We start from the raw sequence: 25517 nt of genomic DNA, 5'->3' as shown, positions 1-25517 counted from the left end.
ATTCATAACAAAAATCCAACACCACACAGGCAAAAGCCATGGCAGTTGAGTTTTGGTATGTGTCCTGGTGGAAGGATGCTCTAATTCTTGGTAAAAGCCTAGGCATATCTTTAGTGGATAGACACAGCTGCGACCACAGGTCATTATATTATTATAAGTTAGTTGCATATACTTTTGTGAAAAATGAATTTTGTGAAAATGGATGAAAAATAAATATGTACAACCGACACGCCATGAACAATTACAATTCAACGTGACCATCGCAACAGAGGATAAAAATGCATATCTGCTCCACGGTATATTTGTCAGAAAGATTGTGCATAACAAAGCTTGTTTATTGTACAAAAGGCAAAGTAAAAGTAAATTTCAGCTGTGACGTGTTTAAGCTTTGACGTCATCGTCTACGCTAATGTCAATAAGACCGTCAGCAAGAAACTGCAAACGACTTTACCAAGTTCGTTGTTTCAAGTTTAAAACTTTAAGGCAAATGAGGAAAGTCAAGGCAAAAAACTAGTATTCATCTCGGGGATACTTGATTGGCGGGGACAGTTTGAATAGTCACAAAAATTGTAAATCAAATCAATAACAAGTCGCGTAAGGCGAAAATACAATATTTAGTCAAGTAGCTGTCGAACTCACAGAATGAAACTGAACGCAATGCCATTTTACTCGTAGCATCGTCAGGCCACCGCTCAGGGCAAAGTCAGTGAAATTGACAAGAAGAGCGGGGTAGTAGTTGCGCTAAGAAGGATAGCACGCTTTTCTTTACCTCTCTTTGTTTTAACTTTCTGAGCGTGTTTTTAATCCAAACATATCATATCTATATGTTTTTGGAATCAGGAACCGACAAGGAATAAGATGAAAGTGTTTTTAAATTGATTTGGACAATTTAATTTTGATAATAATTTTTATATATTTAATTTTCAGAGCTTGTTTTTAATCCGAATATAACATATTTATATGTTTTTGGAATCAGCAAATGATGGAGAATAAGATAAACGTAAATTTGGATCGTTTTATAAATTTTTATTTTTTTTTACAATTTTCAGATTTTTAATGACCAAAGTCATTAATTAATTTTTAAGCCACCAAGCTGAAATGCAATACCGAACCCCGGGCTTCGTGGAAGATTACTTGACCAAAATTTCAACCAATTTGGTTGAAAAATGAGGGCGTGACAGTGCCGCCTCAACTTTCACGAAAAGCCGGATATGACGTCATCAAAGACATTTATCAAAAAAATGAAAAAAACGTTCGGGGATTTCATACCCAGGAACTCTCATGTCAAATTTCATAAAGATCGGTCCAGTAGTTTAGTCTGAATTGCTCTACACACACACACACACACACGCACACACGCACACACGCACGCACATACACCACGACCCTCGTTTCGATTCCCCCTCGATGTTAAAATATTTAGTCAAAACTTGACTAAATATAAAAATGAAAAAGAGATAATTCTTGATCAAAAATGCTCAGTAAGTTTTGCTTCTCTAAGAATTAACACGGAGAACAGTGTCTGCCCACAAAAAGCATTTACATGAAGGATTAACTCTTTCACGTTTTTATTTGATAAGATTTTAAAGATTTCATCCTGCCGACAATTCACTAGAAAGGAGACCGTTTGCAGTCATTTTCCGGTTAGCCACTTCTGAAACTACAACAACACATCAAAAAGTATTATGCTAGCACGTCAGTCTTAAATAGGAAGAATAATAATGGACATTTATATAGCGCTTCTCCACAGCTCGAAGCGCTTTACACGTTCAATTTACAAGTTCAATCAGAAACACAACACGACATATACAACAAATACAATTTGTCTCAGATGAAAAGGAAAATACTCATCAAAGAGCACATATACAATCATGCTTGCATAAAATACAAAGAATCACTTTTTTTTCTTTCTTAAAGATGAGGACAACACAATTGCCAAGAATACCTATAGTACAATCATGCAAGCGTTGAAATATGCAACATTTTCTCAGTTATTATGTCACATTGAATGAGGACACAACAGTACAGATGTTTTTGACGACTAAACCTCAGTGAAATACACATCCGCTCTCTTGGTTCTGAAAAATGAGTTCGTTTAAAAATGAAAAATCTCGAAATATGTGCAGCGGCTTCGCAAAACGTTACGTCCTTACTAAGAAAAAGTACGAAGAATAGACATGTACACATCTTGAAATATGTGTAATCTTGTGCTCTTTTTGCGCCGTCATGTAATAAACATACACTGGGTAACATACTATAAACCTTACCTGTTAGATTTACAAGCGGCAGACGATGAAATAACAATGATCTAACAGATGCAAGTGCAATATATTCTCCTTTTAGGGAGGAGCGAAAACAGACGATAGAATGTTTCAAAGGTTACCTTTTCCACGACGCGAACTCAACGCTAAAGTGCCTCGTAAGGTTCACATTACGTTTGCTCAGATCTCGGATTCATTTTATTTCAAAATCAAGAATGAAAATAAGAAAGGTAAGTTTATAAAACGTTCACTTACAGACAAAACACAAACATTCGCATTTAGTCTTCTTATGTTAACTATTCCTTTCGACTGAAGAGTTTTCTTACGTACCATCTTTGAGAAAGCAACATGAAAAGCTCTTCGTTATTATGTGTTTGATATATATATACATATATCTTGTTCGTGCACTTTAACAGTGGAGGTTCTGGTGAATGTGTCCTTTTGTCTATGAGTAAACGTTCCATAACTTAACCTTTTTGTTTTATTAATCTTCAGTTTAGTTCAACCTTTGAATAATATATAACTGTGATCCAATAGACAATGTTCGGAAAGAACTCGGTTGCACGTGCTTCAGGGTGGTGGAAGAGTTGATTGGCCTTATTTAAAAAAAAAACACTGAGGCAAGCCTACTATGCCACGTGTAGCTTGCCTCGGTGTTTCTATGTTAAAAAGCAAGCAAAAAACAAGGGAAGGGTACTCGTCCACAACCCATAGCAACCTAGTAAATATGAAGTTTGAAACCTAGATAGATGTCACGGCATCGAAACACAAATATTACGACTGAAACATGCAGTTATTTCAGGAATTCGTCAAGTGTAGCGTTCCGTGCCTGGTCACAAAAGTTAACGGATGATGTTGGTATCGTCTCCGGGTTGTGCGACAGGTAACTGTTTAAAACATGTACGATCGGATGTTTTGCAATGGTTGCAGCTTATGCTCGCGTCACGGGAGCGTGTATCAAAGTGCCTGGCTAGGACCAGTCCATCAAAGTAGCGTAACGTGTACATGTGTATGCGGGCAATAGCAGAAGGTTACATGGCACGGTACTTCGATCGACTGATTGATACGAGCTCCTGTGGTTTGCGTGCGCGCGCGTGTGTGTCTGTGGGAGGAAGAGAACGTTCTATACAGAACGTTCAGACTTTTCTATCAGCTATAAAAATAAAAATAAAACGAGGCAGATGCGTTTGAGCCATTTATTCCCCTTTTATATTCAGCAAACATATTGATTTGACATGAGGTAGTGTTTAAACAGTGGTACAGACATTTGACACCCCTGAAAACCAAATTAACGCGCGCAAAGATTTCCTTTCTTTTAATCGACCAAAAACCATAACAGCTAAAACTGAACAATTTTCGACTGTCTGTGGAAAGAACAATTAATTATTTGTAGCTTTTTTATGACCAGTAGTATAGGTGGCGGTTTCTTAGTTGTTCGGTTTTTTGGTTTTTTTTCTATCTTTCTTTTAACTTATAGTGAATTGACAGGTATCTGTCACTCTGTCTCTTCCCCTACCGTCAGCATGCTGCAGACTCCCATTGCTTGCGACACAGCATACAATGCTTGCCAGTCGTGTGGTGTCTCTCACTTTCCATCGCATTTTATTTTGTTTCTTGTCACAATAACACATGAAAATATTGCTTGTGCTTGAAAATCATGAAATAAACGTATATAATCAACAACAATAAAAATATTTTTAAAATATTTAAAAACTTATAGTGGATACATCGCTGTATATTTCCCAGATGTGTATCCTTAAAGGCACAGACGTTCCGGTGAAAACTGTTGGGCTCACTATCTCACATCTACGCAAGGCACAGACGTTCCGGTGAAAACTGTTGGGCTCACTATCTCACATCTACGCATGCTTTTACGTGGGAACTATTTACGACCACCCCTCCATGTGGACCAAAAGACACCACTTGATCCTGGATACTCCCTGTACAGAGTGGGATTTGTGTTGTTTTTAATTGATTTCGCAGATTAATATTTAATCAAAATCTTCCAACTGGCAAGGACTGTGCCTTGAACTCCACACACAAATTATAAAATGATTGCATGTTCCAGTTGTGATGTTTGTGTTTCAATACCGTGACAGCAATCTAGGTTTCAAACTTCAATCTGCAATGTTCAGTAATAAGGGAGTTAAATATCTCTTCACTCAAACAAATAATCGCGTTTATCCCCCCTGATCCACGTAAAGAAGGAGACAGTATTTTGCGACCGAACGGACAGTGTCTTAACTTGTGTAACGCCCCAGGGTACAAGTGGTGGAAATTAGATACTCTTGTGTGAGTAATAAAGACAGATATGACCGCGAGAACATGAGACGTCTATTGCATGTGTGTGTTCGTAACAGGCGTGCCTGTCTCAGAGTCTGTGTGTTCGTGTGTTTGTCTTTGGATAACCCATTAAATCTCTGTCTCTGTCTCTGTTTCTCTCACTGTCTCTGTCTGTTTCTGTTTGTCTGTCAGTATCTATCTCTTTGTCTCTCTCTCTCTCTCTCTCTCTCTCTCTCTCTCTCTCTCTCTCTCTCTCTCTCTCTCTCCGTCTCTCTCCCTCTGTCTCTCTCTGTCTCTGTCTGTCTCTCCCTCCCTCCATCTCTCTTTCTCTCTCTCTCTCTCTCTCTCTCTCTCTCTCTCTCTCTCTCTCTCTCTCTCTCTCTCTCTCTCTCTCTCTCTCTCTCTCTCTCTCTCTCTCTCTCTCTCTCTCTCTCTCTCTCTCTCTCTCTCTCTCTCTCTCTCTCTCTCTCTCTCTCTCTCTCTCTCTCTCTCTCTCTCTCTCTCTCTCTCTCTCGCTCTCTGAACAAAAACCAAAAACATATTTAAACTCGGGGCTTGAGATAGTAGCTAAATATCAGCCTATACCATGACACTGATAACGGAAGAGAAAACGAGGATGGTATGAATGTACCGTAACTAATATATGTTTCCTAGATAACACCTGTACTTAACTATCATACTCTCCACTGTCTTAGTCTCGTGACGGTCACTTGATAGCAAGCAAAGAATGAATTTTTTTTTTAACTACTATGTCCCAGTAGAACCTCTTAGTCATGTGTTGTGTTCAGGTGTGAGTGCTTTAATTAGTGGTTTGTGCTGTTACAGTGTCATCTCAGCAGTCGGGTGAATAACTTTTCATATCTTTGCTTTTGTAGTGTGCCTAACCCCCTACGAAAAGAGCGAGCAATTTCAAAGAATTAATTTTGCGGATTGTCTCCTCTCAATATCGGACCTAACTTTTAAAATCTAAATAATAAATTGACAGCTTCTTACACAAACATTCTTAAATCATAAAAGAATTCTTTTTTCATCAAGACAAGATCAGTACAATTCGAAGTTTTGAAAGTTTGAAAAAAGAAAAGCCCGGATCGGAAGCAGGGTCACGCAAGGTCGTGGTTCTCGTAGCAGACGACGGTTTATTCTGTTCCTCTGAACAGTCAAAAACCATCGCTAGAGTTCTTGTGAATCACAGCCGTTTGTTTCGTATAGACATTCTGAATTATCAACTGAAACTGTTTTCTAGCATTCAGATGTACGTCACGTGTTTCCAAATTAAAAAGCAATCCGTTTATTTCTGATTTTGATTATATCCAAATCTCAACAACTAGCTAAGTACCATCTTAAACGAAATGATGTTGTTAAGATATCAAATAACCAAAGTGAAGTAAGCGCTCTTTATGCATGCGACACTGTGTAATGGAGTAAACGAGAGTTATGACAGAACCTTTTTCCTGGAACCTGATAGAATTACAAGCATTGAAATGAACAAGCGACTTTCATCCTCAAATGAAAGTCAGTTGAGAGTCAAATGAGAGGATGAAAGTCGCTTGTTCATTTCAATGTTTTTTATTCTCTCAGGTGCCAGGAGAAAGATCTTACAGGGAGCACACTATCCTAGTCAAGACCTCAGAGGTGGAAACGCTATCCTTCTCCTAGTCGAGACCTTGCAGGAGTCAAAAACAGAGAATTCTTCAACGCACAATGTTGCAAAACTCCAGCTGCATTCTTGGGAGGATTGTGTGTCTGATTGTCTTTGGATTACTGACCCCATGGGAAGGAAGCGGGAGGGGCAGCCTGGCACAGCAGTGCTTGGGGGTAGATGGCTGTGGTTGTGTCTTTGACGACAATTCCGGCGTCATCGATGTCAGCAGCCTTGGCAACACTGACAACACACCAAGGTAAATCGTTGACCTGTTGTGATCAATGTACGTATATGTGTTACAAAGTGTAAAACTGTCCCAGAGCAGTTATGTCCCAACATGTTGTCATTTTGCTTCATCAATTTTGGAAGAGACAACAGTCACAGATATGCTTGTTCCCTTTATCATCACGACTTGTCAGTTGGGTTTCTTGTTTGTCAACTTTAAAGAGCGATAGGGGTCGAAATTCTTTGTGTATGTGTCCTTTTGTCTTCAATTAAACGTTCCTAAACCAAACCTTTTTTATTTTATTTTTTCGTCTCTGGGAAGATATTTAAATTCCAAACAATTTGAAATTCAGTCGTGACATCCAATACACTTAAATAAAGTAAATAAAGATTAGATAAAGCACAAAATAGAATAACACCATACTTTGCTGCAATGTATTATTGGTCAGGTTAATAGCCAAGGAAACAAACTCGTTAGGCTACAGTAGTAAGGCGTTCCCCGTCTCTCTCTCTCTCTCTCTCTCTGTCTGTCTGTCTGTCTGCCTGCCTGTCGGTTTCTCAATATATATATACTAGATGATTACCCGCTTCGCCGGGTGGATCGCGAGACGGAGTATGCAGCGTGGCGGTTCGCACCGGCTTCGCCGGGATGATCGCGAGACGGAGTATGCAGCGTGGCGGTTCGCCGGCGAAGCACGTGTTAACGTGATTGACGCCACACGAAGGAAGGGAAATAAACGCGCAAAACACTGGAGAAGATAAGGAAGAGTTACTGGAAATGGATCTACAGAAAAACCAAAATCGGTTCACCGCGCCGCGCTTAGAGCACGTGTTGATAATTTTCATCGACCAGCTTGTGTTCGGGGTCTACCTGAATATGCCCACCAAATTTGAAGCAGATCCATCGAGAACTTTGGCCGTGCATTGCGAAGTGACAGACAGACAGACAGACACACACACACACACAAGCCGTATATAGATATATAGATATCCCATGACCTCCCTTCTTTGTCTCTGTAAATGTACTCCAGGTATGTTTCTTGTATTTCTTTTGTTCTCTTGTTACATCTCAAATTCAGTCTATGTGGAACATATAAAAACAAGTTGCGTAAGGCGAAAATACAACATTTAGTCAAGCTCAGTCGAACTCACAGAATGAAACTGAACGCATTGCATTTTTTCCGCAAGACCGTACACTCGTAGCATCGTCTGTCCACCGCTCGTGGCAAAGGCAATGAAATTAACAATCCAGAAAAGCGCAGTAGCGGTTGCGCTGAGGAGGATGGCACGCTTTTCAATATCTCTATTCTTTTTAACTCTCTGAACGTGTTTTTAATCCAAACATAATCATATCTATATGTTTTTGGAATCAGATGAAATTGTTTTTAAATCGATTTCGGAAATTTAATTTCAATCATAATTTTTATATTTTTAATTTTCAGAGCTTGTTTTTAATCCGAATATAACATATTTATATGTTTTTGGAATCATAAAATGATGAAGAATAAGATTAACGTAATTTTGAATCGTTTTATAACAATAATTTTAATTACAATTTTCAGATTTTTAATGACCAAAGTCATCAATGAATTTTTAAGCCTCCAAGCTGAAATGCAATACCGAAGTCCGGCCTTCGTCGAAAAATGCTTGGCCAAAATTTCAATCAATTTGATTGAAAAATGAGGGTGTGACAGTGCCGCCTCAACCTTTACAAAATGCCGGATATGACGTCATCAAAGACATTTATCGAAAAAAATGAAAAAACGTCTGGGGATATCATACCCAGGAACTCTCATGAAAAATGTCATAAAGATCGGTCCAGTAGTTTACTCTGAATCGCTCTACACACACACACACACATACACACACACAAACACACACACACACACACACACACACACACACACACACACACACACACACACACACACACACACACACACGCACACACACACACACACACACACACACACATATACCACGACCCTCGTCTCGATTCCCCCCTCAATGTTAAAACATTTAGTCAAACTGTACTAAATGTAAAAACACGCAAGCACATAGAGAAACAAATAATAAATATTGTAGACAACAGAACTCAATAACCCACTGAACTAGTCTATATGACTGACGAATTTGGATATCGTCAGTCTGCTAGTAATGTTGCATGCTACAGTTATGCAGGTTCAATGACGTCAGGCTGCTAGTAATGTTGCATGCTACGGCTGTGCAGGTTCAAGGACGTCAGTCTGCTAGTAATGTTGCATGCTACGGTTGTGCAGGTTCAAGGACGTCAGTCTGCTAGTAATTTTGCATGCTACGGTTGTGCAGGTTCAAGGACGTCAGTCTGCTAGTAATGTTGCATGCTACGGTTGTGCAGGTTCAAGGACGTCAGTCTGCTAGTAATTTTGCATGCTACGGTTGTGCAGGTTCAAGGACGTCAGTCTGCTAGTAATGTTGCATGCTACGGTTGTGCAGGTTCAAGGACGTCCAGGCTGATGACTTCTACTATTACTCTTTCAATCCCTGCAAACCATTTTCTGAAATCACCTGCTCCGGTGCCTCGGTAAGAAAAAGCTAACCTATTCAGGTGTTTTTATAACATGTCAAATAAATGAGAAGTCTTGATTGTACGTATTTTGAGTCTGACGCGAAAAGGTTAAAGGCACAGTACTGCCGTGTGCTGACAAAACCGAGTAAGTTCATTTTTTTCAAAAATGATATTTTTTGTTCATCAAAAAGAAGAAATCAATGCGCATCTTTTGTGTTAATTTCTACTTTTTTGAGTGCTTAGATAAGCATAGATATGAACAGGTAAGTCCACAACCAAAAACAACTTTTTAATTGTGGATGAATGTTTTGACAAAACCAAGTAAGTCCAAGGGTTTCCCAATTTTCGTATAATGGTAGTTTCAAAATTCTTTCAGACGACTCATACAGAAAAGACGTCATTTTAAGTTTAGAACTCACAAATGACGTCATTTAAAGTTTAGAACACACAAATGACGTCATTCGATAAGGCGAGACATAATGACGTCACCTTATGACGTTTTATTTCAAACATTTTTCTTCTCTATATATGATTCTCCTGACGATCCTTGTCTCCCTCTCTCCCTCCCTCCCTCCCTTCCTCCCTCCATCTCTCTTTCTATCCCTCCCTACCTCTCTCGCTATCTCTTTCCCTCTTCCTCCCTCTCTCAATGTCCCTCCCTCCATCATTCTCTCCATCCCCCCTTCCCTTTCGCTCTCTCCTCCTCCCTCTCTTCCCACATCCCTCTCTCCCTACCGCCAACAATCGACTTTTCTCTACCTCCCTCCTTCCCTCTCTCTCTCCCTCCCCTCTGTCCCTCCATCCCACTCTCTTTCTCTCCCTCCCTCCCCCCCCCCTCTCGCTCCCTCCTACTCTCTTCCTCCCTCCTTATCTCCCTCCCCCTCTCTCACTACCTCCCTCCTCTCTCTCTCTCCCTCCATCCCACTATCTCTTTCCCTCCCTCCCTCCCTCCCTCCCTCTCTTCTCTCTCTCCCTACCTCCATCCCTCCCACACTTCCTCCCCCCCTCTTCTTCCTCCCTCCCTATCTCCCTCCCTCCCCTTCTCTCACTCCCTCCCTCCTCTCTTTCTCCCTCCATCCCACTATTTCTTTCCCTCCCTCCCTCCCTCTCTCCCTCTTCCTCTTGTTTCCTCCCTCCCTAAATCCTACTAAGTCTCTCCCTCCCTCTCTTTCTCTCTCTTCCTTCCCCTCTCCCTCCCTCCTTTCCTTCCTCTCTCTCCCTCCCTTCCCCCTTCTCTCTCACTCAATCCCTCAATCCATCCTCCCCCCCTCCTCCCTCTCTCTCCCTCGGTCTATTCCTATATCTCTCTCTTCCTCCCCATTTATCTCTCCCTCCATAGCTCTCCCCCCCCCCCCCCCCTCCCTCCCTCTCACCTTCCCTCTCTTTCTCCCTCTCTCCACCCCTCTTTCCATCTCTCTATCTCCCTCCCTCCCTTTATTTCTCTCTCTCCCTCCATCCCTCCCTCCCGCTCCCCCCCCCCCCCCCCACCCGAGCTTTCTCTCCTCTCTCTCACTCTCTCCTCTCTCTTACTCTCTCTCACTCCCTGTCTAGTCTCTCCCCTCCCCTCTCTCTCTCTCTCTCTCTCTTTCTCTCTCTCTTTCTCTCTCTCTCTCTCTCTCTCTCTCTCTCTCTCTCTCTCTCTCTCTCTCTTTCCATCTGTGCAAATTCGTAGTGTTATTTTCACTGTTTTGTCATTTCTCTTGACAACACTACTTCTATCAAATAACCAAAGGGAAGTAATCGCTCAATTCATACGACATGTGTAATAGAGTAAGCGAGAGTTGTACGGAACCTTTTCTCCTGGCACCTGAGATAATAACAAGCATTGAAATGAACAAGCGACTTTCATCCAAATATTCTGGTAAAACCAAGCAAGTCCGCTTGCTGAGATCTGCGCATTTTTTGTTGGAGTTGATATTGGGGGGGAAAGTGGTAAAACCAAGTAAGTCCACAAAATGCCCAACAAAACCAAAACCATCCATCAGATTATTATGAAAATCGGGTTTTAAACGTAAATTAATGCTATTTATCTTATTATCTCGGTTGTTTGATCTAGATAATCATCACTTTTGAGATATTTTATCAAACAGTAAAAGTCGTTTTTCTCGGAAGTAGCGTCAGTGGACTTACTCGGTTTTGTCAGCACACGGCAGAGTAAGCCTCCCGTAAACCATCACAGATACGGTCAGGCTTTTACACACAGTACAGAGGGCCCCAAAGGGGGGGTATCATCACGATCACGGGAAGGGACATTTTAGCTTTCACGATCACAGTTACCTTGATTTTTGTTTTCACGATCACGAACACCAGTGGCAAATCACGGTCACGGTAAAAGTTGCATGTACAGAAAGCACGTGTTAAAGTAAACACAACCACACAGTAATTCGCTCCTCTGGATCTATTGTTTATTCAACACAAAGTGAGAACTGTTGCACTTTTTTATTATTATTTTTTAAAATTCTCTTTCATACACACATAGAAATACATATCATGATTTGTAATCAGTAACAAGAATGTTGTTTTCATTTCTCTCTCTCTCTCTCTCTCTCTCTCTCTCTCTCTCTCTCTCTCTCTCTCTCTCTCTCTCTCTCTCTCTCTCTCTCTCTCTCTCTCTCTCTCTCTCTCTACACTCATATACACATTCAACTCCCACACCCTCACTCACACACACGAATATATACTTGCACAATTTCACATTTCCAGAGCTAAATCTTGTAAACCCATTTTCTCAAAAACTATTGGGTGGATTGAAATTAAAGTACGTGTATGTGTGATGGGTTCTTTATTTTCAACTTTGCCATACAATTTGAGGTACACCATCGCCTGGTTTCATGGTCTTGAAAAACAAACAGGAATGCTGCAGGCCAAAAATGGTTTTACCTAAGCCTGCAAAGCAGGCGAGCCAACTAGGGGGGTCCTGGGGCATGCCCCCCCGGAATTTTTTTCAAAAAACGGTTAAAATCTGTGCAATCTGGTGGATTCTGGGCATCATTTTCAGGGCTGTAATAGTGTTGTGATCTTGTTAAAAATCCCATTTTAGCCTCCCCCCACCACCATTCAACACACCTCCAAACTGATGAAAACAACACTACTGTGCGCTGGCTTCATTGAGACCGGCGCCCGGTCGCGTTGCGCGATATTCACACGGATCGTTTTTGCGGAAATTTTTCAAGTTCACCGGAATAAATTTGACTTTACCGGATTTTGAAAACGGCTTTATCGGATTTCCGGCAATTACCGGAAAAGTAGCATGCCTGACAAAATCCCCAACGAAAAATGTATGTTGAAAATAAAATGCTTTGCAATAATGCCCATCACGATCACGAAAACAAATGACGATCACGATCACGAGACTTGATTTTTTTGTCATCACGGATCACGGGCAAAGTCCCATCACGATCACAGAAATGGAAATTTCGGCAATCACGGTCACAGAAAGGTAAAAAAACGCCAATCACGATCACGATTTTAAACCCTTTGGGGCCCTCAGTACAAACACCCTTCCATTTGAACGCTCACCGAACGGGAACTTCCTGACTGCTTTCCGTCGAAAGTGAGAAATTTTTAAAGAATTTATTTTCGTGGACCGTCTGTTCTACAATCAGGCGCCTCGTTTTGGCGCTTGAACTAACTTTTAAATCTAAATAATAAAAAAAAACCGCTCGCGCTGGACCCGAGTACTCTTCAGACTGGCTCGCTCAATAAATATAAATGTTTGGAATGTCTGTGGTGTGAATGTTGGTTTCTGACCAGAAATGCAGATTATCTCTGGCCGATTTATAGATTCAACCTACAAACTGCGACCTCATCTGTGATCAGATGGCCAAGCAATGCGTGAAATCTTTTATTCTAAAGCCTTATGGCTCGTTTCGACAAGCATTAAACGGATGAAATTAACCACATGCAGTTTATTCTTCAGAAAAATGCACACAAAAAATGGGTTGGGTTCGGTGATTTGTACATAAACGTCTTCCTCGCGATAGATTCGCTTATTATTTTGTTTTATGAAGCCGTCATCAACACGAACACAATGATTGCAGAAGCAAACTCTGTACCTACACGACCGAGACACAAGACTGATTATTTCACAGCTGCAATGAGAATAGAGAACAAAGACGTTTTGGGTAAGCTTACTCACGTCAGGTCTTCACTGACAAGCTGGGAACAGACGGAAAATTCCGAACAAAAGTAAATGACGTCAAAGTCTCTTTCGCTTTGCGTGTAACTTTGTCATGACGTATTTTTGTGTGACGCGTTCGGCTGTTCTATCAGGTCAATGGCTGCGTGTTGCCCCGCCGGTGTGAACTCCTCCTACGGCCAAGTCGTTTTTGTGGTTTATTTCGCATTTAGGTCCCAGGTAACATTATGAAGTTTTAATACGATCAATCCTATTATCATTATTATTATTATTTAATATTATCAAGTTAGTGTATCAACTTTTGAACGAACTGCGCCCAGTAGTTTCCCAGCAATAAGCTGTTAAGTGGAGAAAGATAGACAGACACACAATAATTAAAGTCTGCTGAGCCCTAGTACTAGCGTACTCGGCGATAAATTGACAGCTTGTAACACAAACATTCTTAAATGATAAAAATTTCCTATTTCATCAAGACAAGATCAGTTAAATTCGAAGCTTTTGAAGTTTTAAACAAGTCGCGCAAGGCGAAATTACTACGTTTAGTCAAGCTGTGGAACTCACAGAATGAAACTGAACGTAGTCCGCCGCTAGTGCAAAAGGCAGTGAAAGTGACCAGCCTGTTTGGCGCGGTAGCGGTTGCGCTGTGCTTCATAGCACGCTTTACTGTACCTCTCTTCGTTTTAACTTTCTGAGCGTGTTTTTAATCCAAACATATCATATCTATATGTTTTTGGAATCAAAAACCGACAAGGAATAAGATGAAAGTGTTACTATTACTTTAATTTGTTCTTTTCCCTTGGCTGGGTGCGTAAAGGCGTGTAAAGCTAATATCTTCCGTTTGATTACCTAATTTTTTGCACACGGCACCCTATGCGTCACAATTCCAAGCTACTCACCAAATTTGAGCTCAATTGACCAGAGATACAAGTCTAATTCGTAGACAAACAGATAAACAAACAAACAGAAAAACAAACATACAGAGAAACAAACAAATGAACAAAGAGACAGAGTGAAACCTATAAGCCGCTGTATTACATAAGCCGCTGTATTACATAAGCCGCTGTATTACATAAGCCGCTGTATTACATAAGCCGCTGTATTACATAAGCCGCTGTATTACATAAGCCGCTGTATTACATAAGCCGCTGTATTACATAAGCCGCTGTATTACATAAGCCGCTGTATTACATAAGCCGCTGTATTACATAAGCCGCTGTATTACATAAAGGCGGCTTAAAACTGTCATACAATTGTTCAGGTGTGTCAAGTGGACGCCTCCAAGACAGCATCATACCAGGCAGGAGACTCCAATGCCGCCACCTGGTCATATGATGGCACCAACGTGTTGGTCACCTATGTCAGCACTGCTGACCCCTCGACCACCAGGTGTGCAATCATTTTCACGAGTTATCAATCATTTACCGCTACGTTTTTGTTAATAGCTAAATGATCAACACACGCAAACGCACACACGCACAAACACGCGCGCGCACACGCACTCACGCACGCACGCACACGCACAAACACACACACACACACACTTATACACACGCAAACACAAACAGAAACACACACACATACACACACAGGCACACACACACACACACAAACACCACACACACACAAACACACACACACACACACACACAAACATACGCTCACACACTAACACTAACACTAACACTGACACACACAAACACTCACACACACACACAAACACACACAAACACACACAAACACATGCACACACACACACTAACACTAACACTTACACACACAAACACTCACACACACGCACACACACACACACTTACACATACACACACACACATACACACACACACTAACACACACTCACACACACACACACTAACACTAACACACAAAAACACACACAAACACTTACATACAAAAACACACACAAACACTTACATACACACACACACACACACACACACACACATACTCACACACACACACGCAAACACACACACACACGCACACGCGCGCGCGCGCACACACACACGCACACACACTTACACACACACTCACATACACACACACACACACACTAACACACACAAACACTTACACACACGTACACACACACACACACACACACACACTCACACGCAAACACACACACACACACACACACACACACACACACACACACACACACACGCACACACACACGCACAAACACACACATACACAAACACACACACTAATTAAAATTTGATTTGGTCTCACACACTAACACACACGCATGCAAACACACACACAAGCACATACACACGCAAACACACACACATACACACACACAAAACACACACACACACACACATACACTTAAACACACACGCACGCACACACACGCACACGCACACACACAGGCACGCACACGCACACACACACACACATACACACGAACACACACACACACTAATTAAATAGGACTTGTTCTTGGTCGGCAAAGATGTCACGAAAGACGATTTGCTCCGCAAGTACAGACAAACAAGCGTTGTCCTCTACGAAGGCATCTGTCATCTTATTAATGTTCATTCAGCACCATTACGTGAAGGGGCACAAAGATGACATAGCAAACTTTCGTTAGTGAACAGTTAAAATAAAGTACCAACAGCCACCACCGTTACCATCATGCATCCGCAACATAGATAGTAGATCTATATATATTTGTAAGAACTTATTTATAAACTTTGATGTATATGCCTGCAGATCAGGCATTGTTACTTACATTTGTGACGAATCGGCGAACGAGGCAACCATGACAGCCCAAGGGGAGACATCGAGCACCATCTATGTAAGTTGTGTGTGTGTGTGTGTGTGTGTGTGTGTCTGCAGGGCCGGACTACCGGGGGGGTTATGGGGGTTGCGCAACCCCCCCCCCCCCTAGCCTAAACATGTACCTTACTTATTTTTTTTAATTTTTATTATTGCTTATTCTATGCCGTTTTATGCAAGGAGCGACCATTTTCCTATCTCAGAATATGACCTACCCGTCAGCTTCAGGGGGCTTCGCCCCCTGACCCCCACAACGAGGGGGGGTGGGGTGGGTTCTAGGGTTTCCGGACCCCCCCCCCCCAGCCAAAAAATAAAAATATTGAATGAGGTATGCATTTCTTTATTTTACATTGAGTTTCAATTTTTGGGGTATTAATCAGTGACAAAATCTGCTGCCTGAAACTGGTAATGATCATCCTCAGAATGCACCAGATTGCACCATTTTGCATCCTTTTTTTCAAAATTTTCCGGGGGGGCATGCCCCCGGACCCCCCTAGCAAGCTAGGCGTTTCGCGCCGTCGGCTCGACGCTTCGCGCCGTCGTCTTCACAATATACTTTTGAAAAAAACCAGTCATAAAATGAACTGATCCGCCCCTGCCGCCAGGGGGGACATCCCCCTGGGCCACCACTGGCACTGGCAACCCCCCCCCCTCCTCTTCACCTAGTCCGGCCCTGTTCTGTGTGTGTCTGTGTGTGTGTGTGTGCGTGCGTGAGCGTGCGTGCGTTCGTGCGTGCGTGCGTAAGTAGGTGCGTAAGTGGGTGCGTAAGTATATATGCGAGTGTGCGAGTGTGTGTGTGATTTACACAGAATGTTTACTCTGCCGCACAAGAGTATGCATACGGAAACCCTTCTTCTTATTTAAACTGATTTCATTAATTAGCATAATTACGGAGTCTTTTCGAGATGATCAATGCAGTTGTGTTTAATTAGGTTATACCACAACAAAACATTTTCGGGCTTCTTAAGAATAATTGAAGTCACCAGAAGGTGGAGTCTCAAGTGTGACCCGTTCTCACAAAATGATAGATAAGTCGCTGGCGGCCACCTGCTCAGCGAACAGAATTAGGTGGTGAGGCATCCTGAACTCAGGTCAAAATGAGTTCGGCTCATTCTCTCCCTGACAGGATGCCTTGAGTTTCCTTGTCTGGCAAGGAAACCGATTATTTACATATTTAGAGCTTTTTGTAATGTATTATTGATATAAGCAGATTCAAGTCAAGTCAAACAGTTTATTTACCAAATGCAAAGCACAGGATTTTGTTATGGTGTATGCATCCAAACTTCACACTCCTTCCACACGCATATTATATCATAATAAATATGTACAGATAAAGTGTTCAATTTCACTGGGCCTATTTACATGTGTACACCAACCAGACAGTTCAAAACGTCGATAATGATTTGTCATAGTGTTTTGTAATTTTTAAATTACAAAGGAATTGATATGTAAGACAGTTTCAAGCGAGCTATTTTTCGCGGCTGTATTTACTGTGCAAACAACTCTAAATATGGCAAAAGTGTCACGTGATAATCAACCGTTTGGTTTCGGCGCTCACTGGAGCAGACGATTTTTTCTGTAACCAGTTGACAGTGATGAAACCATATATTACGGTCTCCTTCCTGCGGCAGCAGTCACAAAATTTCGACTTGTTTTGACCTTAGAACGATGTCTTTATCATAACTGTGAAGAACAGAACGGAGATCATTGTCGAAGTCGTCCAATCTGCAATCATTTTCGTCTCGCGAACACTGATCTCAAATTTAGATCAGTGCTCGCGAAAAACATATGGGAGATAACTCTGTATTTTTGTTTTGATGGATTCGCGTAGGACTGTAGCGTCCGGTCAGAGAGACAACTGGCAATAGCCGTGGAGCGATGCTTATCAGAATGGGTGGTGAGGGTCAATATGGTTGAAATTCACTGTTTTGCTGTTTCGGAGATAACTATGCTTCATTTACCTTATACTGCCTGCAGTTAGTCAAAATCATCCTAAAAATGTGTTAAACTTGATTTTATTGATACCTTCTATCGATCCGAAGCGTCTCTTTCTTGTAATCAAAGCTAGCTACACACGGCCACACTGTCAAACTGATTATTTGCAGAACACCCTCTTATTATACATCGTTGGAAAGGTCAAGGACTACATTTTGATCTGGTGCACCAAGACTTTCATAGAAACCCAATCATAACGGTTGTAACGGCCAAAAAAATCTTTCTGGTCTAATTTATATGCTCTTTTATATTATTCATCACCATTTCATAAGCTATGAAGCATGTATTACCTATAGGTTGCTGGGTAAAAATACTTGTTTACAGTGTGACAACTTCAACAGTGGTTTTCTCAAAATGGCCGACATGCTGGTTAGTAGCTTTAAACTAATGTAACAAAGTCTTTTTTTTACCACTCACTTGCAACTTACATCATCTTAAAGAGGGATTTCTTTACTTTCTTAGCATATGTACATATCACAGGATGTTAAAAATCAACTTATCTATCATTTTGTGAGAACGGGTCACAAATATCATTTAATTAAGTTGTGATACTCAGTGAACGATAATCGACGCACCGCCTTACCTGAAATTCTGCATGCAGTGTTAACAATTTCACCGCTGGTAATACCATTTGATGGGCCATTTTCTTTCTAGTTTGTAGATAATAATAAGTTACATTTTAATTTTCATGAGGTGTTTTTATGTGCAGGGGGTGACGGTTACAACCAAGTGCGCGTGCAAAAACGGTTGTTCTGGGGGGTCAATCCACGTGACCGTGGAGGTTTCAATACTGAGTACTGGAAGCATCATGCTCATTATGTAAGTGTCTCTCGTTGTCTCCCTGTCAGTGTCTGTATGTGATCTTATGTGTGGTCTTGCTGCTCTTACCCTTTATCTTACTGTTTGCCTGGTTGCTGCTGCCGCTGTTACTATAATTACTGTAAGTCTGGGTGATGTTGGTTTGTTGGTATGTTTTGTTGCTGTGTATGTGTGTGTGTGGGGGGGTGATGTGTGTGTGTGTGTGTGTGTGTGTGCGTGCTTTCGTGCGTGTGTGTGTGTGTATGTGTGTGTGTGTGTATGTGTGTGTGTGTGTGTGGTGTGTGAGTGTGTGTGTATGGTGTGAAAGTGCGTTAGTGTGTCAGTGTGTTAGGGTGTGTGTGTGTGTGTGTGTGTGTGTGTGTGAGTGTGTGTGTATGGTGTGTTAGTGTGTCGGTGTGTTAGTGTGTGTGTGTGTGTTTGTGTGTGTGTGTGTGTGTGTGTCGGTGTGTTAGTGTGTGTCTGTGTGTCTGTGTGTGTCTGTGTGTAGTGTTTGATTCTCCATATTTTGATTTTTTATGTTTGTGTGTTTTTCTTTTTGATTCTTCGGACTTGACAAATGTACGCAGCGAAACAAAACCTAAGCAAAACAAGAGGCGAAGCCATCAAGGCTCACGTAAGAAATCGACAAACAGTAACACAAACTCAATCACTCCGTCACACATACACACACACACACACACACACACACACACACACACACACACACACACACACACACACACACACACACACACACACACACACAGAGAAAGAGCATAGGTGAAACTGTGCAAGAAAGCGAGACACTAGATCTAGATCTGTCTGTCTGCATGTAGCCTACTTACAGGGACACGACTGCCAACTAGTCTCGGCCCGCTCAAAATAATAATGACCGAGACTTTCAGTACTTCCTTCGCGTGACGTCTAACCCTCTTACGTCATAATGTGACGTCAATGTAATGTGACGTCTTCAAATGTTAGAGTTTCTACATACACACGCACGCACGCACATACGCACGCTCGCACAGACAGACAAAGTTACGATCGCATAGGCTACACTTACGTGAGCCAATGATTTTGAACGTAAATGATTCTTTTACCTCACCATTCTTGACATTTATTCTTCTTTCTCCAGATTCTTCGTTGTGCTGATTATCTACGTGGCGGCAGGCATCGCGTACAATCGTACCCGAAAGCAGGCCACGGGCATGGAAATGGTGCCCAACATCTCCTTCTGGCGCGCCATTCCGGGATACGTTAAGGTAATCTAGTGCTCAAATACATCAACCTTTTTATTTCTTATTTTTTATTATTCTCTTTATTTATATAGCGCCTTATCCGAAGTTCAAAGCGCTTTATGCCGTGTGAGATGGAAATTTTTACACAATATATCACGCATTCACATCGACCAGCAAACCTCAAGCCTGTTAGGCGAATGTTCACCTTTCGCGGCCTTTATTCCAAGTCACACGGGTATTTGATGGACATTTTTATCTATGCCTATACAATTTTGCCAGGAAAGACCCTTTTGTCAATCGTGGGATCTTTAACGTGCACACCCCAATATATAGTGTACACGAAGGGACCTCGGTTTTTCGTCTCATCCGAAAGACTAGCACTTGAACCCACCATCTAGGTTAGGAAAGGGGGGAGAAAATAGCGGCCCGACCCAGGGTCGAACACGCAACCTCTCGATTCCGAGCGCAAGTGCGTTACCACTCGGCCACCCAGTCCTTCAAGGCAAAATACAGGTTGCGGCCGGGAGCCCGCCTGAATAATCCGTACGAAATTTGGGGGCCTGGGATGAGATGCACGAAGAGAAAGTGGATGCCACCCAAGTGGGCTGGACCCAGCCTCGGGGTCTGATTGGTTGAAATCACCACAAATCACCTAACCAGACCCCGCGGTGTGGGTGGCACCCACTAATCAGACCCCGCGGTGTGGGTGGCACCCACTAATCAGACCCCGCGGTGTGGGTGGCACCCACTAATCAGACCCCGCGGTGTGGGTGGCACCCACTAATCAGACCCCGCGGTGTGGGTGGCACCCACTAATCAGACCCCGCGGCCCGTGTGGGTGGCACCCACTAATCAGACCCCGCGGCCCGTGTGGGTGGCACCCACTTTCGCTTCGTGCCCCTCAGTCCAGATACCTCAGTCGGCCTTGTGATCCGTAGGTCACGGGTTCGAATGAAGAGCGGGACGGACACGGGTCAACCTTATGTGCAGGCTCAGAGACGGTATCCATGTCCCACCGCCACCGTGTCACCACAGTGGCACGTGAAAGACATCGGTCATTCTGTCGTAAGCGCAGATGACTGACCACAACTAAACACCTAAACACGTACACACCTGTGTAGCGCGACTGTAATTGGCTCTTGTTGCTGCTAGCTTTCCACTGGGAGGAAGCGACTCGAATATCCCAGCAATGGGATAATAAAGTAATGGAAAATTAAAAATGGAACCTAGACGAACCGACATGACGTCCTTTTTCTCGCCTCAACTGGCAGTGTAACGTGTTCTGTCCCCAACGGAACTGCTAACACCAAACGGAACATCAGCAGTCTCAACAGAGAACAAGTCGCGTAAGGCGAAAATACAACATTTAGTCAAGCTGTCGAACTCACAGAATGAACTAAACTGAACGCAATGCCATTTTTCAGCAAGACCGTATACTCGTAGCATCGTCAGTCCACCGCTCGTGGCAAAGGCAGTGAAATTGACAAGAAGAGCGGGGTAGTAGTTGAGCTGAGAAGGATAGCACGCTTTTCTGTACCTCTCTTCGTTTTAACTTTCTGAGCGTGTTTTTAATCCAAACATATCATATCTATATGTTTTTGGAATCAGGAACCGACAAGGAATAAGATGAAAGTGTTTTTAAATTGATTTCGAAAATTCAATTTTGATCATAATTTTAATTTTGTTTTAATTTTCAGAGCTTACTTTTAATCCAAATATAACATATTTATATGTTTTGGGAATCAGAAAATGATGAAGAATAAGATGAACGTAAATTTGGATCGTTTTATAAAAACATTTTTTTTTTTACAATTTTCAGATTTTTAATGACCAAAGTCATTAATTAATTTTTAAGCCACCAAGCTGAAATGCAATACCGAAGTCCGGCCTTTGTCGAAGATTGCTTGGCCAAAATGTCAATCAATTTGATTGAAAAATGAGGGTGTGACAGTGCCGCCTCAACTTATACAAAAAGCCGGATATGACCTCATCAAAGGTATTTATAAAAAAAATTAAAAAAAACGTCCGGGGATATCCTTTCCAGGAACTCTCATGTAAAATTTCATAAAGATCGGTCCAGTAGTTTGGTCTGAATCGCTCTACACACACACACACGCACACACACACAGACACACACAGACACATACACCATGACCCTCGTCTCGATTCCCCCTCTATGTTAAAACATTTAGTCAAAACTTGACTAAATGTAAAAACAAGTCGCGTAAGGCGAAATTACTACATTTAGTCTAGCTGTGGAACTCACAGAATGAAACTGAACGTAGTCCGCCGCTAGTGCAAAAGGCAGTGAAAGTGACCAGCCTGTTTGGCGTGGTAGCGGTTGCGCTGTGCTTCATAGCACGCTTTACTCTCTCTTCGTTTTAACTTTCTGAGCGTGTTTTTAATCCAAACATATCATATCTATATGTTTTTGGAATCAGGAATCGACAAGGAATAAGATGAAATTGTTTTTAAATCGATTTTGAAAATTTTATTTTGATCATAATTTTTATATGTTTTCTTTTCAGAGCTTGTTTTTAATCCGAATATAACATATTTATATGTTTTTGGAATCAGAACATGATAAAGAATAAGATGAACGTAAACTTGGATCGTTTTATAAAAAATTTTTTTATTTACAATTTTCAGATTTTTAATGACCAAAGTCATTAATTAATTTTTAAGCCACCAAGCTGAAATGCAATACCGAAGTCCGGCCTTTGTCGAAGATTGCTTGGCCAAAATGTCAATCAATTTGATTGAAAAATGAGGGTGTGACAGTGCCGCCTCAACTTATACAAAAAGCCGGATATGACCTCATCAAAGGTATTTATCGAAAAAAAGAAAAAAACATCCGCGGATATCATTCCCAGGAACCCTCATGTAAAATTTCATAAAGATCGGTCCAGTAGTTTGGTCTGAATCGCTCTACACACACACACGCACAGACACACACACACACATACACCACGACCCTCGTCTCGATTCCCCCTCTATGTTAAAACATTTAGTCAAAACTTGATTAAATGTAACAATGACGCGCTCTAAATAGGTCGGTTCCTAGCTGAGCATTTGGTCGTTTTTTCCGCAACCTCTATAAAAAGAAAACTTCTAGGAGTTAATGTGAAATTGTGTGTACAGTTTTGGCTCACCACTTACAATATTGAGCGCTGAAAAAAAGCTGCCACTGTGAAGCGGGAAGTCTTTCATGATTTTACTTTTAGCGACTGAGCCTTGCGACGTAGCTTTCTTTGTTTGAGCTTGGTCACTTCGAATTCAAACCGTGTGCATTTGTACCTGAATTGTCAATCTGCTTACAGCTGGATTTAAGGGAGAAACGGAGGGAAGGAGACTTGCTTTGTCTGTCTGTCTGTTTGCCTGCCTGACTGCCTGTCTGTCTGTCTGTCTATCTGTCTTTCTGTTAGCACGTCTGTCTGTCTGTCTGTCTGTCTGGTTGTCTATCAGCATGTATGTCTGTCTGTTTGTCTGTCTTTCTTTGTAGGTGTGCTTTACTGTGTCAGTGAGTGTAGTTTAGCTAACAATGTTTTGTGTTGATCTCTTGCAGGACGGTTTTGTCTTCACCACCGGCAAGATTCGTCCCAAGAAAAGTGGTTATGATGAGGTGTAGACATCTTATTAAGGGGTGTCTGTGCGGCTGTGTGTCTATGTGTTTTTTCTGTGTGTGTGTGTGTGTGTGTGTGTGTATGTGTGTGTGTGTGTGTATGTGTGTTTGTGTATGTGTGTGTGCGTGCGTGCGTGTGTGTGTGTATGTGTGTGTGTGCGTGAGAGAGAGAGAGGGAGAGAGAGTGTGTGTGTGTGTTTGTGTGTGGGAGGTGAAATGGGTACGGGTGAATGTATGTGTGTGTGTGTGTGTGTGTGTGTGTGTGTGTGTGTGTGTGTGTGTGTGTGTGTACGTGTGTCTGTCTCTCTGTCTGTCTGTCTGTCTGTACATCTGTCGGTGGACAGACACAACAATTGAAAAAGAATTTGGAAGATTCTTTCGTATACATTTGCAATAGAAAATCGTGTGATGTAAAGATGAGTATTGCTTTACATTGATCTGGGTTCTGTTTGTTGTTAATAAACTGCAAAATTCAAGTTTAGTAACTAAAAAAACACAAAAAGATCTATCTTGACTTCTCTGATTTTGAGTTCCGTTCTTCACAAATAAAGAACGACCAATCTATATATACACTTCTCTGTTTACGCGTAGTTTAGCACATACGTCCGTTCATTGCGGACAAAACAGATCTATAAATCTATATTTGAATTTTGCATTCTTGGTTTTACTGACAACCACATGTGATTTGAAATATCAACTTTAACACGGTAAATGTACAGCAAAAAAAAGAAGATAGATAAATAAGTTCAAGAATATGTCTCAGTTTAACACAGCGTTTTCCTTTCCCAAAAAGCATTCAATAACCCGGCCCTGCATAGCCTGCATGTACAAGTCATGTTGAAGCCATCTCCTGTCGTGGACTACAATCACCCTTAGCGCGTGCTTTCAACTCACCTGAAAGCATTCTTGAAATGGTGGTTTCGTTATGCGTGACAGATTATAACGAGTCTTTGAGCAGATTGTAAAGTGCCTGGCAAAATGCTCTCTGTACGTAGTACTTTTGTTTAGTTGTCCTCAATGTGTGTGTGCGTGTGTGTGTGTTATTGTGTACGTATGTGTGTTTGTGTATGTTAGTGTGTGTTAGTGTGTCACTGTGTGTGTGTGTGTGTGTGTGTGTGTGTGTGCGTGCGATCGTGTGTGTGCAGTGTGCGTATTTCGGTGTCCGTGTTTATTGTAGGTGTCTTTGCGTGTGTGTGAGCGCGCGTGTGTGACTATATAATGGTATGTGGGTGGGTGGGTGTGTGTGTGTGTGTGTGCGTGTGTGTGTGTGCACGCGCACGCGTGTGTTTGTGTGTAGTGAAATATATTAGCGAGATATATATATAGTTATGCATTGCTTAGTAACTCCATTCTGTTTCAGAATGACATATAAAGGCTGTAACACTAATAAATGCATTGTTTTAAACACATTTATTCGTAAGACATATTTTGTACGAGATACAAAGCGAATGCTTCAATACGAGAAAGAGATCAAGCACTTGTACGTAGAGTCCATTCACTGAGAAAGAAGGAATGCAGAAACGCAGGTGCAAATATCGATACAAATACGGGGCAGAGAAGAATGAAATTAGTGGTTCTTCCAAACCCATAACAAAAATATGACACTTCCAGCCAGTTTTGGGGTTTGTGCTAGGATTTTTCATTTTGGCATATCAACGTTGCAGTTCCGAAGCAAACGATCCAAATGTCTTTACGATTTTGTATTCAAATGCGTGTTTTTTTTTTTTTACTGTTGCCTGACAAGGCACGGCTCTAAAAATGGATTCGAACACATCAATGGTAATTCAAAGAACAGATAATAGCAACAAGGTTGTCGAATGCTACTTGCGTTTTGACATGTAGGCCCCCTATGTAAGCTGTAACATTCTCCCTGCCCTCAAAGCAGACAAAAAGCAGACTTTTTTTTTTTCAAAGCTAGAATTCGTTGTTCACAAAGTCTTTAAAGACCTAAACACACTTCAG

The 25517-nt window shown here is 41.8% G+C and overlaps 1 protein-coding gene across 1 annotated transcript; it reads left to right on the top strand.

Moving 5' to 3' along the window:
- Positions 1–5259: 5259 nt before the first annotated feature.
- On the top strand, positions 5260–24536 carry LOC138981208 (cation-dependent mannose-6-phosphate receptor-like). Its single transcript, XM_070354055.1, has 8 exons — positions 5260–5387; positions 6123–6442; positions 8887–8974; positions 14356–14483; positions 15837–15921; positions 18607–18716; positions 19831–19957; positions 23499–24536. Exons 2-8 carry the CDS (start codon positions 6246–6248, stop codon positions 23559–23561), a joined length of 798 nt encoding a protein of 265 aa, XP_070210156.1. The 5' UTR covers positions 5260–5387; positions 6123–6245; the 3' UTR covers positions 23562–24536.
- Positions 24537–25517: the final 981 nt, after the last annotated feature.

This window comes from Littorina saxatilis, linkage group LG12, assembly GCF_037325665.1.
Source record: "Littorina saxatilis isolate snail1 linkage group LG12, US_GU_Lsax_2.0, whole genome shotgun sequence".
Lineage (NCBI taxonomy): Eukaryota > Metazoa > Mollusca > Gastropoda > Littorinimorpha > Littorinidae > Littorina > Littorina saxatilis.
The sequence above is the reverse complement of the archived record's forward strand: the minus strand, read 5'-3'. Positions and strand labels throughout refer to the sequence as shown.

Excerpts from the sequence above, each read along its gene's own strand:
- LOC138981208 (XM_070354055.1), top strand. The coding sequence starts at position 6,246 with ATGTTGCAAAACTCCAGCTGCATTCTTGGGAGGATTGTGTGTCTGATT. Across the intron at positions 6,443-8,886 it reads AACACTGACAACACACCAAG|GTTCAAGGACGTCCAGGCTG; the intron begins GTAAATCGTTGA and ends ACGGTTGTGCAG. Across the intron at positions 19,958-23,498 it reads CCATTCCGGGATACGTTAAG|GACGGTTTTGTCTTCACCAC; the intron begins GTAATCTAGTGC and ends GATCTCTTGCAG.